General features: G+C 37.7%; 1 protein-coding gene across 2 annotated transcripts; it reads left to right on the forward strand.

The window, feature by feature from the left end:
• Positions 1-1,047: 1,047 nt before the first annotated feature.
• Positions 1,048-9,018, forward strand: LOC126405496 (mitochondrial glycine transporter A-like). 2 transcript variants are annotated; one of them, XM_050069255.1, is made up of 8 exons: positions 1,048-1,071; positions 5,415-5,526; positions 6,602-6,726; positions 6,924-7,008; positions 7,133-7,312; positions 7,462-7,630; positions 7,798-7,958; positions 8,110-9,018. In XM_050069255.1, the coding sequence occupies exons 2-8, from the start codon at positions 5,512-5,514 to the stop codon at positions 8,230-8,232; spliced, it is 858 nt and encodes a 285-aa protein (XP_049925212.1). In that variant the 5' UTR covers positions 1,048-1,071; positions 5,415-5,511; the 3' UTR covers positions 8,233-9,018. The 2 variants fall into 2 exon arrangements, with proteins under 2 accessions (XP_049925212.1, XP_049925211.1); XM_050069254.1 differs by lacking the exon at positions 1,048-1,071 and adding an exon at positions 2,364-2,754.
• The last annotated feature ends 3,560 nt before the right edge of the window (positions 9,019-12,578 follow it).

The following is a 12,578-nucleotide window of genomic DNA, read 5'->3' on the forward strand; positions in this document are numbered from 1 at the left end:
ATGAGAAAAACTAATTTTGAGAAAATTACCTTTATAGATGTATATTGTAAAATGCCGTGTTTGTAGACAAAAATAAACCCTACAAGTAAATTGGGTAAAAAAAAAGGTAACTAATAGACATTATGAAACTTCCTCAGTTGGTTACTTACGTTAAGACACTGATTTTTATTTTTTTTTGTGTGTCACAATTTTTTCAAATGCTTTGTGTGAATATGCCAATGACACATCATCTAATTAATAATCCAATATCTAACTAATTAAGTGAAGTGGACTGAAGATTTCTGGCTCAGAGTATGAGAAGCAAAATCTTTTTTTCTTATACTCTGAAAAAATACTAATTTCTAGACACAATAATTAGACACTACAGGTGAATTAGGTAAAATATTATATAATAGAGCCCATGAAAGTTACCCAGTTCATTACTTATATTATGACAATTATTTTTTCTATTACAAGACTTCAGAAATTTGATGTTTAAGTATGCACATAAAGTAATATCCCCCCTAACGTCAAAATATGTGAGTGCCATAAGAAAAATGTAGTTAAAATTACTGAAAAATAAAAGTACTGAATGTGCAGTAAAATGTTCCCTGTAATTATTTTCCTTTTCTACCTGATGTTATTGGATTAATGTCGCCGCTGCAGTAATGTGTGTGTCACATTATTCTGCTGTACATGTTTAAAGTTGTGCTCAATTTAACTGATTTATTTACTGTTGGGTAGTTTAAAGTAGCACAAGATGGAAACACACAAATAAAGTACCTTGAATTTATACTTAAGTATCGTACTTGAGTAAATGTACTTAGTTACATTCCAGACCTGATTTTCAGAGGTTTATAAATCAGTACTTACTTACTTAATTGAATGAGTAAAGTCATGTTTGCAGTCTGAACCTCCTCTGAGGCTGCTGTAGTTGTTTATGACATGCTGTGTCTCCACCAGCAGGGGGCGCTCAGGTCCTCCACCAGAGACCATCAGAGACCACCAGGGCAGCAGCAGGTCTGGACCTGGTCTGAACCGGTTTCACCATAAACTGAGTCAAACTCAGTAAACAAGGATGGAGACGTTTAGGTGAGAACTTATTTATTTATTTATTATACTTTATCCTCCTGCATGAATCTGTTATCAGACAGCCTTCAGTTAAACTCTTTGATTCATCACGTGACGAAACACGACGAGTTAAAAAGTTATTTTTCCTGTTTGTAGAAACACAGTTGTGATTTAAATGTCTTTAATATACTCAGTGTTGGGAAGTAACGGTGCATTTACTGAAGCACTGTACGTTACTATAATTATGAGGTGCCTCAGTATTTTATTTTCTGTTTACTCCACTACAGTTATTTGACTCTAGTTTCTGGTTATTTATCAATATTAAACATAACTTTAAAAAAAATTAAAAAATAATTGAAAAATAAAATTAAAAAATAAAGATCACATACAAAACATAACTAGACATTAAATCATTAAATAATAATAATAATAATAATATATTAAAGTAACTTGTAATATTTATATACAAAACAGACATTAAATCATAATTAATTAATTAATCACTATTATTATTCTCATATATTTAAAAACTAGTAATATTTGATGACAATACATAGCTAGATATCAAAGCATAATAACAATAATAATTTATTAAAATGACTGATAATGTTTTCATATAAAATGTACACATTAAAGCACTACTGCCAATAATAATAATATTACAATAATATTTATACACATACACATTAAGCATTAATAATTTTCTCCTATCCTTACGTCTCTTGATTTTTGCTGTCCTAACTGCTATTGTCAATTTCATTTACTCTTAATAAGTTCATGTAATGCAAAAAACGGATTAATATATCTGAATAAAATATTACAGGATTATTTTTTTAATTTTCTTTTTGTGTACTTACTCATTTATTTATTTTACTTTAAGTTTATTTTACTGATATGTACTTTTAGCTCTGTAAATATTGTCTTTTACTTGTAATGACTGGATAATTTTTTGTGGTATTTTGATTTTTAGTAAAGAATTGTAATACTTTCTACACCAGTGAATACGGTAGAAATGGTGCATAAAGTGGCTACCAAACGCAGCAGTTTAAGATGTCCGCGATATTTTAAAGTTCTTCAGTGTCAGAATTCCAATATGTTCATCTCGTCAGTGTAGTTTTATATTCCACTGATTAAATGTTTAAGTTTTGAGAAGTTAAAAGATGAACATGCGCTTATATTACCTTAATTAAATGGTGACCTTCTAATACTCACATTACGGTAATTTGTTTAACCAATCAGAAGCCAGTGGCTTCTTTATGGGCGGCGCTTTCTTAGTTACGACACAGCGCGTCATCAAAAGCAGGAACCGGCCGGTTTAACGTTGTGATGAAGATGTTTAGTTTTCATGTTTAATGTCACAGAGCTCCGGTAAAGAGCTGCAGTTCAGGTGTGTCTCGGTGTTACAGACAGTCTGAAGGATTCACGGTGACATTTAACTTTGCTGGTGTTAGTTTACGAGCCGTAGAAGAAGAGAGAACTTGACTGCGACAAATTAACACTGTGCGCCAGCTACTGTATTTGAGGTCGACGAAGAAGAAGGAGAGGACACCTCTTGGGGACGTCTCTGTCCAGCAACCTCTCCGTGTTTTACTCTCCGTGTTTTACTCTCTGTGTCCTTTTCGTTTATTGAACTGTTTTTCATGGATTACACTGCGGCGTCAGACCTGTGACATCTCTCTGCGACACTGCAGAACATTTGAACAGGTAAGCTACAGAACACACCGGAAGTTGGCTATTTTTACGCGGTTTATTTGATATAAAGTGATAAATCTGGCACCACATGTAGATTATAACACGGTGTAACATTTCAGTTGCCTCATAAAAATATTAATAATTATATCATGATGAGCAAGAAAATACAGCACACCTGATCTTTGAGTTTAATTTAGTTCAAAAAACTTTGTCCTCATGGGGCAATTTGCAGAGGCATTCAGAGTAGGTAACAAAATGTAGTAAATTAAAAAATAATATAATGTAAAAATGCAAGGAAAGCTGTGCACTTTATAATGCATGTATAATAGCCTACATTAATAATAATAAATATTTATAAAGCACCTTTCAAAACAGTCACAAAATGCTTTACATGTCAATAAGGAAATGAAAACAACAACTTTTCAAAGAACTGATAAAAACACTTTAGTGTATAAAAACAATATAAATGAATTTGTAACTCGAGTAAAATCAGGAAAGTCTCACTAATAAAAGTATGTTTTAAGAAGGGAGTGAAAAGTGATCACTGACTCGGCTGACCTGATGTGCAAACATGCAAAAATAAGATGTACAATTAATCATATAATAATGAATATGATAATATTTATGCAAAGTACACTGCACTTCACGGTATTATTATTATTATCATTATTATTACTATTATAAGTCTGTAAGGGGAATGAAAATCAAAAGGTTATTTTGGGTTAAACAAACTTTTTATTGCTATAATTCAAACTTGAAACTATTTTTTTTAAATGGAAGTAGTTTTAAAAAGTTTCCCTTTTGAAAATATCTAAAATAAAGCTGAGATTCTCTGTCTCATGCTCTTTTTTCAATATCGTAGATAATAAAATGTACTCAGTATGATAACTGTCAACTTTCATATCATGATATACCGCTGCGATCGTAAATATAATGCAAAAAAAGGGTGCATGAAAACGAAGATAGGGTCAATCCAAGGTAAACCGTACACACTGATAAATGATATAAAAAGCTCCTGCAGGGGCAGGAATCAACAGAGGCATCACAATACAATATTATCACAATATTTTATGATACAATATTACTGATATTTTAAATGTTTTGCAATATGCTGAGTATTGCAATAACACATAATGCAATTTATTACTTATTTTCAACTGCAAATGTTACTGCCACTCCAGAACTTTGTCAACTCTGATTTTATCTAATAAAATAAAGTTTTTAGTCCGTTCATCTCACAGCAAATCATTTTTATTGCAGCGAATACATCTGAAAAAAACAGTTGATTTTATTAGCATAGTCGGCTACCAAAAGTTTAACTGCAATATTAGTCATTCATTTAATAAAACAGATCGATACTTGGCATCTGTGTGTACGATATTTCAACACCAAATATCGCGATACTGTGCTGTATCAGTTTTTCCCACCACTGCTGTTCAGTTTGACATTTTCTCTGGCTGAGACAAACTATTTAACATTGATTAACAGAACTCAGTGTGTAAATATTTAACTTTTCACCCAGGAAGACACTCTTTAAGGTTTTGAAGGTGTTACAGCAGATTGAATCAGATTGTATTGTTAATTAGCTGTTAATTGTTGTCACTCAGACGTCTTGATGAGCCCACAGCTCATTGTTTTAGGCTGACGTTGATGTTGATCTTCAGACAGAATTCTGCAGCCTTGTTGTGAACTTCTGTCTCAACTGCACCGTGAATAAAATCTTTCTGAATCAGTCACATAACTGGACTTCAAATGATTTTCTTCTTCCACAACACATGCTCATACTGATAAAAGAATAATATTGGTGCAATAAAGTACGATGCAGTAAACACAGTGTATGAATATGGTAGTTATGTAATGTACAGGTGCACCGGGTTCATGGTGATTCGATGAACGTACAGAGAATAAAGGATTATTTGCCTTGTGCTTCACAAATTGTCACAGCACGGTACTTAGAAGTGTATTTAAAATAAAATAAATGATGCTGTGTACACTTATATATACTGAAAAGAACATTTGTAATTGTCTTGTGAACATTTTCTGAGAATAACTGTACTCTGTGCTATAAAATCAATCTGATCTGTTGCTACTACGAGTTGGATTTTTAGCCGCTGCCTCAACAGGAAGTAACGTTTAATGGCACTTTTCTAAGTTATATCTTGGCATCAGTAATCTCCAGACTTTCAAGTGATATTGGTGTTATTATGTTGTTAGGTAATTGATGTTATCTACTGACACATTTATGTACCTGTGTGATTGCAGCAGAATACACGTGTGCTTCTTCATGGAGTCTAACTAAATTATAATTTAAACTCTATGTGTGTGACCACAAACCAAGGCAACACCTGGTGTCACCAGACTTTAATCCCCTCTGTGCTGAATCCATCTCCAGCTCCAGGCCACAGTCACGTATGAATCATGCAGCAGAGTGTCATGCACCAGTTTCATCCTAATATGTCGCGTGCTGATCTCTGGTTAGTTAATGAGTAGCTGTGTGTGTCGGGTGCTCACAAATGGGAAACGCTGTGTCAGTCATGTGACCTGTGGATGCTAAATACTGCTGTGTGGGTGTAATCATCCACAGCCTGACGGAGACAGCAGCACTGTGCACATGCTCCTTCAAGACTGGGCTGTTTGACTGAAAGTCCACTTTGCATTTTAACTCTCTTTAGGTGTGCAGACGTTTGAGTGGACAGCAGCAGAGTGACAGAGCGACAAGAGGAGGGAAAGCATAATATACTGTGTCACTGAGGAATATCCTGAGGAACTATGGAGCTGTCACTGGTGAGTTTTACCTGATATTAATCATCACTGTGAGGTTTTATTTTATCGTTTTACAGTTTGAGCAGTGAGATCAGTCTTATCCAGAGCTGCAGCCAACAATTATTTCCATGTTTGATTAACTTTTTCTTGGTTAATCGGTCAGTTGTTTGGTCTATAAAATGTCAGGAAAGTGTCGATCGGTGTTTCCCAGAGCCCAAAGTGACGACATTTAAGAATCAAAGAATTTCAATTTTTTTGTCTCGATTAATCGATTATCATCTTAGCTGGCCTCTTTATATAATAGTTGATAACTGATCGATTAATCATTGCAGCTCTGCTTTTGTCGTTGTGCCTTTATTACTGTCTCGAGGTCAGGGCATCCTGTCTGACCGATGACACCAGTCTGACACACTGACGACCTCCTTTCTCTGAGCGGTCATGCAGGCAGGTTGCAGAGCTGCAGATTGTAGGATGAGGCAGAGTTAATTTTAGTGTCAAGCCCAGGAAAATAAATAAATAAATCAAAAGGCTTGGTTAACCTGCGCTGTAAAAATACACGCTTCAAAGCTGTGCTGGTTATTTTTGACCCAACATAACTTCTAGAAACTAACATACCAATTAAGAACTTTTTTAATGTAAAATAAAAAACCTCATCGTTTAAAGAAAACACACCCTCAAATAACCAAAAATTGAGGGATTCATGTAACACGAGGACATTAAAACATTTACTGGTCATAGGTCTTCTTACTACAGTTACTACTACAGCCGCCAATAGTACCATGACGAATATTACTTCCATAACTACTATAGGTGATAAAGTGTTGAATGTCTACGTGACGGATGGGAGCAACAATTTTTGAAATTGATTCAGTATTGAGTGAGAGGGCTGTAATCCAGTGTAAATGGCATTGTAATCCCTGCAGGCAATTGAGCACCATCAATGTACGTCAAATGTTTATTAGCTGATGTTATGTAACGTCATCTCTCTCTTTGCTCTCTGCCAACCTTCTCTTCCTTCTTCCTTACACCTCTGTCTTTCTTTGTACCCTCCCTCTCTTCCTCTTCCTTCGTATCCTCCCCTTGCGTCTCCCCTCAGGCTCACCCGGCCATCAAAGCCTTCATGTGTGGCTCTTTCAGCGGGACCTGCTCCACGCTGCTCTTCCAGCCTCTTGACCTGGTTAAGACTCGTCTGCAGACTCTGCAGAGTGGCGTGCAGCCTGGGTGAGTCTGTGTACACACACACACATGCACAGTTATCATATCAGCTTACACCACATGTTTTCGTGCCTTATGACCTCCAAAAACTGCTTCATTGACTGGACGAACATGATAGGAAGTTTTACCTCAGTAGAATCAGACATGCAGCATGTTGGCCTCACGTGAAAGCCATTTACTATTGATGACTTCTTTCCTTTCAGTTCGGGCAGAGTGGGGATGATGGCGGTCGTCCTGAGCGTGGTGCGGACAGAGAGGCTGCTGGGACTGTGGAAAGGAGTTTCACCGGTGAGACCATCTTCATGCTGTCGACCCCTGTGTCCTTTTGTGTGTTTGAAAACATGCTCACAAATTCATCACTGTCAGATTTTCCATGTCCTGACTCCGCCCTCTCATCCACCCGCTCCTCCAGTCCTTTGCTCGGACCATCCCAGGAGTGGGGCTCTACTTCAGCACCTACTACTCTCTGAAGCAGCACTTCTTCCAGGACAGCAGCCCGGGCGCCGTGCAGGCCGTGCTGCTGGGAGGCGGGGCCCGGACTGTGGCGGGGGTCTTCATGCTGCCGGTCACTGTCATCAAAACACGCTTTGAGGTAACTGTCAAGTTTTTACAGTATAAATCAGTACAAACATCAAAATGCCATAAAAATGTGTTTTCAGTTTTCTGTGCTGACCGTATGTAGACAGGTGTGTTACGCCTGTATTAAACTGAATTACATGTGTGTATATTTTTGTGTTTCAGTGTGGCAAGTACAGTTATGGGAGTGTGGCTGGAGCTCTGCGCAGTGTGTGTCGAACTGAAGGTCCTGCAGCTCTGTTCTCCGGCCTGATGGCCACTCTCCTCCGAGACGTTCCCTTCTCTGGTATCTACGTCATGTTCTACAGCCAGGCCAAGGCCTCGCTGCCAAAAGGTAAGCTCACACCCAGAGGTCATTCAGTAGTAACCAGCAGCAAAAAAAAAGTCACAATTGAAAGACACAAAAAAATGTGGGTCTTGCTTAGGCTCTATTTTTCAAGGTAGTTGTTTTTAAATGTCTATTTGAATAAAATATTTACTTGTTGTCTTTCTCCCCTCAAGAAATCAGCACGTCTGCTTCGGCCCCGCTGGCTAACTTCAGCTGTGGGATCCTGGCGGGTATACTGGCCTCCCTGATCACGCAGCCTGCTGATGTGGTCAAAACACACGTCCAAGTGAATCCACAGCTGAGGACACTCGAGGCTGTCAGAAACATCTACATGGTAACTGCCTCACTCTTTATTATCTCCATGTTCAGGATGTCAAACTTTAGTTGCAGTTGAACAGACTGTCTTTCAACTGTACAGTCACGTCTGCATGATACTGCTACTGATTATATCTGACGCCTGTCCTCCATCATCTTCTCTGTTTCAGGAACAAAGACTCCAGGGCTTCTTCAGAGGGGCGGTTCCACGGGCGCTGAGGAGGACCATGATGGCCGCCATGGCGTGGACAGTGTATGAGGAGATGATGGCTCGCTTTGGACTCAAGTCCTGAAGAGAAAAGTTGGACAAGAAGCTTGTGAACGAAAGACAGATGAGATAAAAAAGTCAAGTGACAGAGTGACGACAGGGATGTGAACAGGAAGGAGCTGCTACAGTGGAGATGCGCCTGACGGTGTTTTCAAGACTCAGAACATTTCACAGCAACAAGAGTTGCATGCTCAAGAATGGAGACGATGTACTCTTGTTGTCTAAATGACATAACGCGCATTAAAAGAGAGACGAGGAGACTTTGCTCCATGAAATGTGCTTTGCTGGCTCGTGGCTGAAGTTCAGGAAGCAGCTTTTTGGTCCAGTGCTTCGTAACTATGGAGAACACATTTAAAGAATAACCCAGGTACGCTGTGATGCTTCATGTCGCACATTAAGATGTAAAAAGATTTTGATCCTTAATGTGTACGAGGACGTTTTAGAAACGCCTCAGTTAGAATTTCTGTGCCTCTGGTTTTTCATGGTTGTGTTCTCTCAAAGAAAGACTGCAGTGATGATATCTACTATTTCTCAAGACAGTGTCCCAGATCAGACTTCTGTAATGCACTTTAACCCCTGCACTTCTGTCTCATGCACAGATTAAATCCTGGAGAGGCTCTTAAATGCCTCTCCAATAACAGTGTTATTTATATTCTGACATTTTTTGTAAAACAAAATATGTGCTCGTAGTATTAACTCAGTTTATCTGCCTTGAAAGATTTTTGCCTTGATATTTAATATATGTTTACCTTAACCTGTGTTGTTCTGCCTTTTTAATGATGTTGAATAAAATAAAGCTCAGTGCAGTATACATGTGGAACATTAATCTTTATTTTGTCAGTGTAAAGTTACAGGCTCACATGAGTGCCTGAACTCTGGCTGACCTCTGAGACGCTGTAGAGCAGATATGGCAGCTGTGTCTCATGACACACTAACTTCTTGGCCGAGGCTGTACAGGGGTCACCGTGATTCGGCAGAGTTAAATATTTAGCTTGGTTCAGCCAACCGTTTTATCTGTGTCCTACTTGTGTGCAGAATCAGAAATAAAATGTGCATGCATTATTCTAAACTTTATTCTGTAGGTATGTTGGTAGACATGTAGATATGTAGATAGGTAGATTTATAGATAGGTAAATGCATAGATACGTAGATACATAGATTGGTAGACATGTAGATAGGTAGATTTATAGATAGGTAGATTTATAGATATGTAGATATATAAATAGGTAGATTCATAGATAGGTAAATGCATAGATATGTAGATACATAGATTGGTAGACATGTATATATGTAGATAGGTAGATTCATATATAGGTAGATACGTAGACATGGAGATATGTAGATTCGTAGATACATAGGTAGATTCGTACAGTAGATCCATAGATTCGTAAATGCGTAGATAGGTAGACATGTACATAGGTAGATACGTAGATACATAGATAGATAGATAGATACATAGATTCGTAGATATGTACCAACTTTACAATAAAGTTACTTTAAGATCTACCTCAAATGCTGGAAAAATTCATAACATTTTAGAAAAGGTTAAATTTTTTTTGATTGGATGTTGCAAATGTATCGAGTGTCGCTGGTTCCTCTATCCTTACATATGTGACGTTAAATTGTTTTAATAATGGATATTACCAGTTATTTTGAGATTACACGATGCAACATCAGAAAGAAAACGATTCATAAAATCCTTCTTCCCCGTGTCCTTGCATGTTTAAGACTTTTGAAAGATTCATTTAAGACATGTTAATGGCCTTATTCATAGATAAATTAATTTAATGCCTGAAGTCTCACGTAGACGGCCTTTGTTTTACAACCTGTCCACTTAATGAGTAAAGTAATAAAGTACATATTGCGCATGTCCTTGAACTTTTTTATTATTACTTCATTGAAAGGTTTATTCATAATGCGTCCACAAATTCTTCACTTGTTTCTTTCCTGTGGCCACATTTATACATTTAGATAGCAGTGGTTGGAATTGAATTCTTTACTAAATTAAAGGCACCAATACCAGAATGGATAGCTACTTGCTTAAAAATAAAAGTCCTCTTCTGAAACTCAAGGTCAAGTGCCTTCTTTAAAAAATGTACTATTGTTATTACATTTTTCATTTGGTTTGTTTGCTTCTCCCCTCATTAATTTCCCTTTTTGAAACAAGAGGAATTTGCCAGCTCATTATATAAAAACCTTCAATGAACAATAATAAAAAAGTTCATGTGCGTGCATGGTTTGTACTTTATTACTTTATTCATTAATTGCACAGGTTGTAAAACACTGTCTGACTCTGTGGGACATGTCCAGGTGTGGTATAAAACTATTCCAAACAGGAGATTAGAGAGACATATTACAAAGCATTTCCCAGAGGACGCCAGAACACGAAGGCCAAAGACTTATCGCAGCACTCTGAGACAGAGATAAGCAGCAGAGGGGCCGAGGTGACATAACAACAGATAGGAAATAAGGGCAAGGAGTGTTGGACTGTAAAGGAAGACAGTATATGTTCAGGGAGAGCTGAAGTATTTAGGTTAATCATTCAGATATTTAGAGAAATATATGTTATATTAACTTCATAGACTCTTTCCTCACATTTCTTAAATATGTGTTTATTATTTTTGAGAGGATGGCAGGGGTAAGAATAAAAAGGAAAGAAATTTAAAACAGGACATTAAATTGGCACAGCACATCCTAGATCAGTGGTTCCCAACTGGAGGGTCGCTGTCCAAAAAAACACGCTCACTCCGACCTCGTTGCATATTGACGTTTGCTCATTGACTTTCCACGTCCACATACGACGTGCAAGGTACCCTGGGTGCGTTGGTTGTTGATGTTCTGGGACACGTGCCAACTTCTGTTACATGCATTGTCTTCTTTCAAAACACACTTCTGTTTTCACAGGAAATGTAACGTTTACATACAGTCTCTTTCAAAATAAATGCACTACAATTTTACAACGCCTTTTTTTTCCTTCAACAACAAAAACACGTGGTTGGGTTTAGGAAAAAAGAACAGGGTTTGGCTTTAGAATCTTACGGGACATGAACACCACTCTTTTGGGTGAAAGTCATGGTTTCTTTGACCCACCCGCCCCACGCGGACTTTCGCCACCTTAACTTTCGTCCTTGTCCTGTCGTGTTTTCCCTGACGACGCCAAGGGCCGTTAAACTATAACAGCAACCGACTACATATCATGCCAACGTAAAATGACGCCTTTTTCGTTGGTTTCTGGCATTAAACACAGAAATGACTACTTCTCCCATGGAGTACAACCGCAAAAGGGGAGAGGTAAGGCAGGACCCCCAAAGGACACAGGGATACAGAAACTGAGAATTAAATGTTTCACATATTGACTATGGAGGCCTTAGTGTGTCAGGTAATAACAACTGAAACAAATGTTGTGTAATTATAATATATAATATTACAAATGTACATTTGACACATATTACTGCTGTATCATTGACCCTGTTACACACACCTGCCACCGTCTTGCCACCCTTTGAATAGTTCTCTAGATCCGCCCCTGCAAAGGTGTATATCCATAGAGAGGAAAGGAATAAACGCAGCAGATTGTTTTACACTGGGCACAAAACATTAGTCATCCTGAAAAATAAAAACCTGGATCTGATCAAACACACCTCTTCTATCTCCATTATAAAATCACAGTCTCTCTACATGTCATGTGTTTGCCATGTCTCTCAACTTCAAATCATACATGGGTGCAGAGTCCATTTTACACACTGCCAACTTTTTGGTAGACACCATGACAAACACAACTACCATGTTATCATACTTACTGGCAACAGATGAGCATGCTGCTCCAATGATGGCAATTACTGGATCAGTGGATCAAGGTCTCAGCGTTTCCCAAAAGCCAATGAGAAACAGTGAAAGATGCTTTTACGGTAAAGTTGACTGCACGACCAGTAAGAATGTGTCGAATTACTGATTATAAACCTGCATGTGTAACTATTCCCAGGAATAACTTGGAGTCTGTGCAACGTTTTAAACTGTATTCAATTCAGTTCAGTTCAGTAGAACTTTATTTATCTCAAAGGACATTCTTGCGCCAGAGAATGCTTTGTTACAGCAGCGCAAAATACAGTAACAACCAGTGGGCCCCCAGGGTCAGGGTCACACACTGGGCCCAGTCTTTAAACAATATAGTGCTAAATATCAGTCAAAAAATTCAAAATATACCAGATATAAAGTGAACCAGTGCCTTATAGAGTAACAATAGGGGTAAGAATGTGTCTGACATTACTCTCAATATTGTGTTTGCAGTTCATCAGATACATAAACCTAGAAAGCCTTTAAACTTAAACAGTATATGTGTCATCTGTGCCACAAGTGAGCATATGCTCGACC

This window comes from Epinephelus moara, chromosome 18 (assembly GCF_006386435.1).
Source record: "Epinephelus moara isolate mb chromosome 18, YSFRI_EMoa_1.0, whole genome shotgun sequence".
NCBI lineage: Eukaryota > Metazoa > Chordata > Actinopteri > Perciformes > Serranidae > Epinephelus > Epinephelus moara.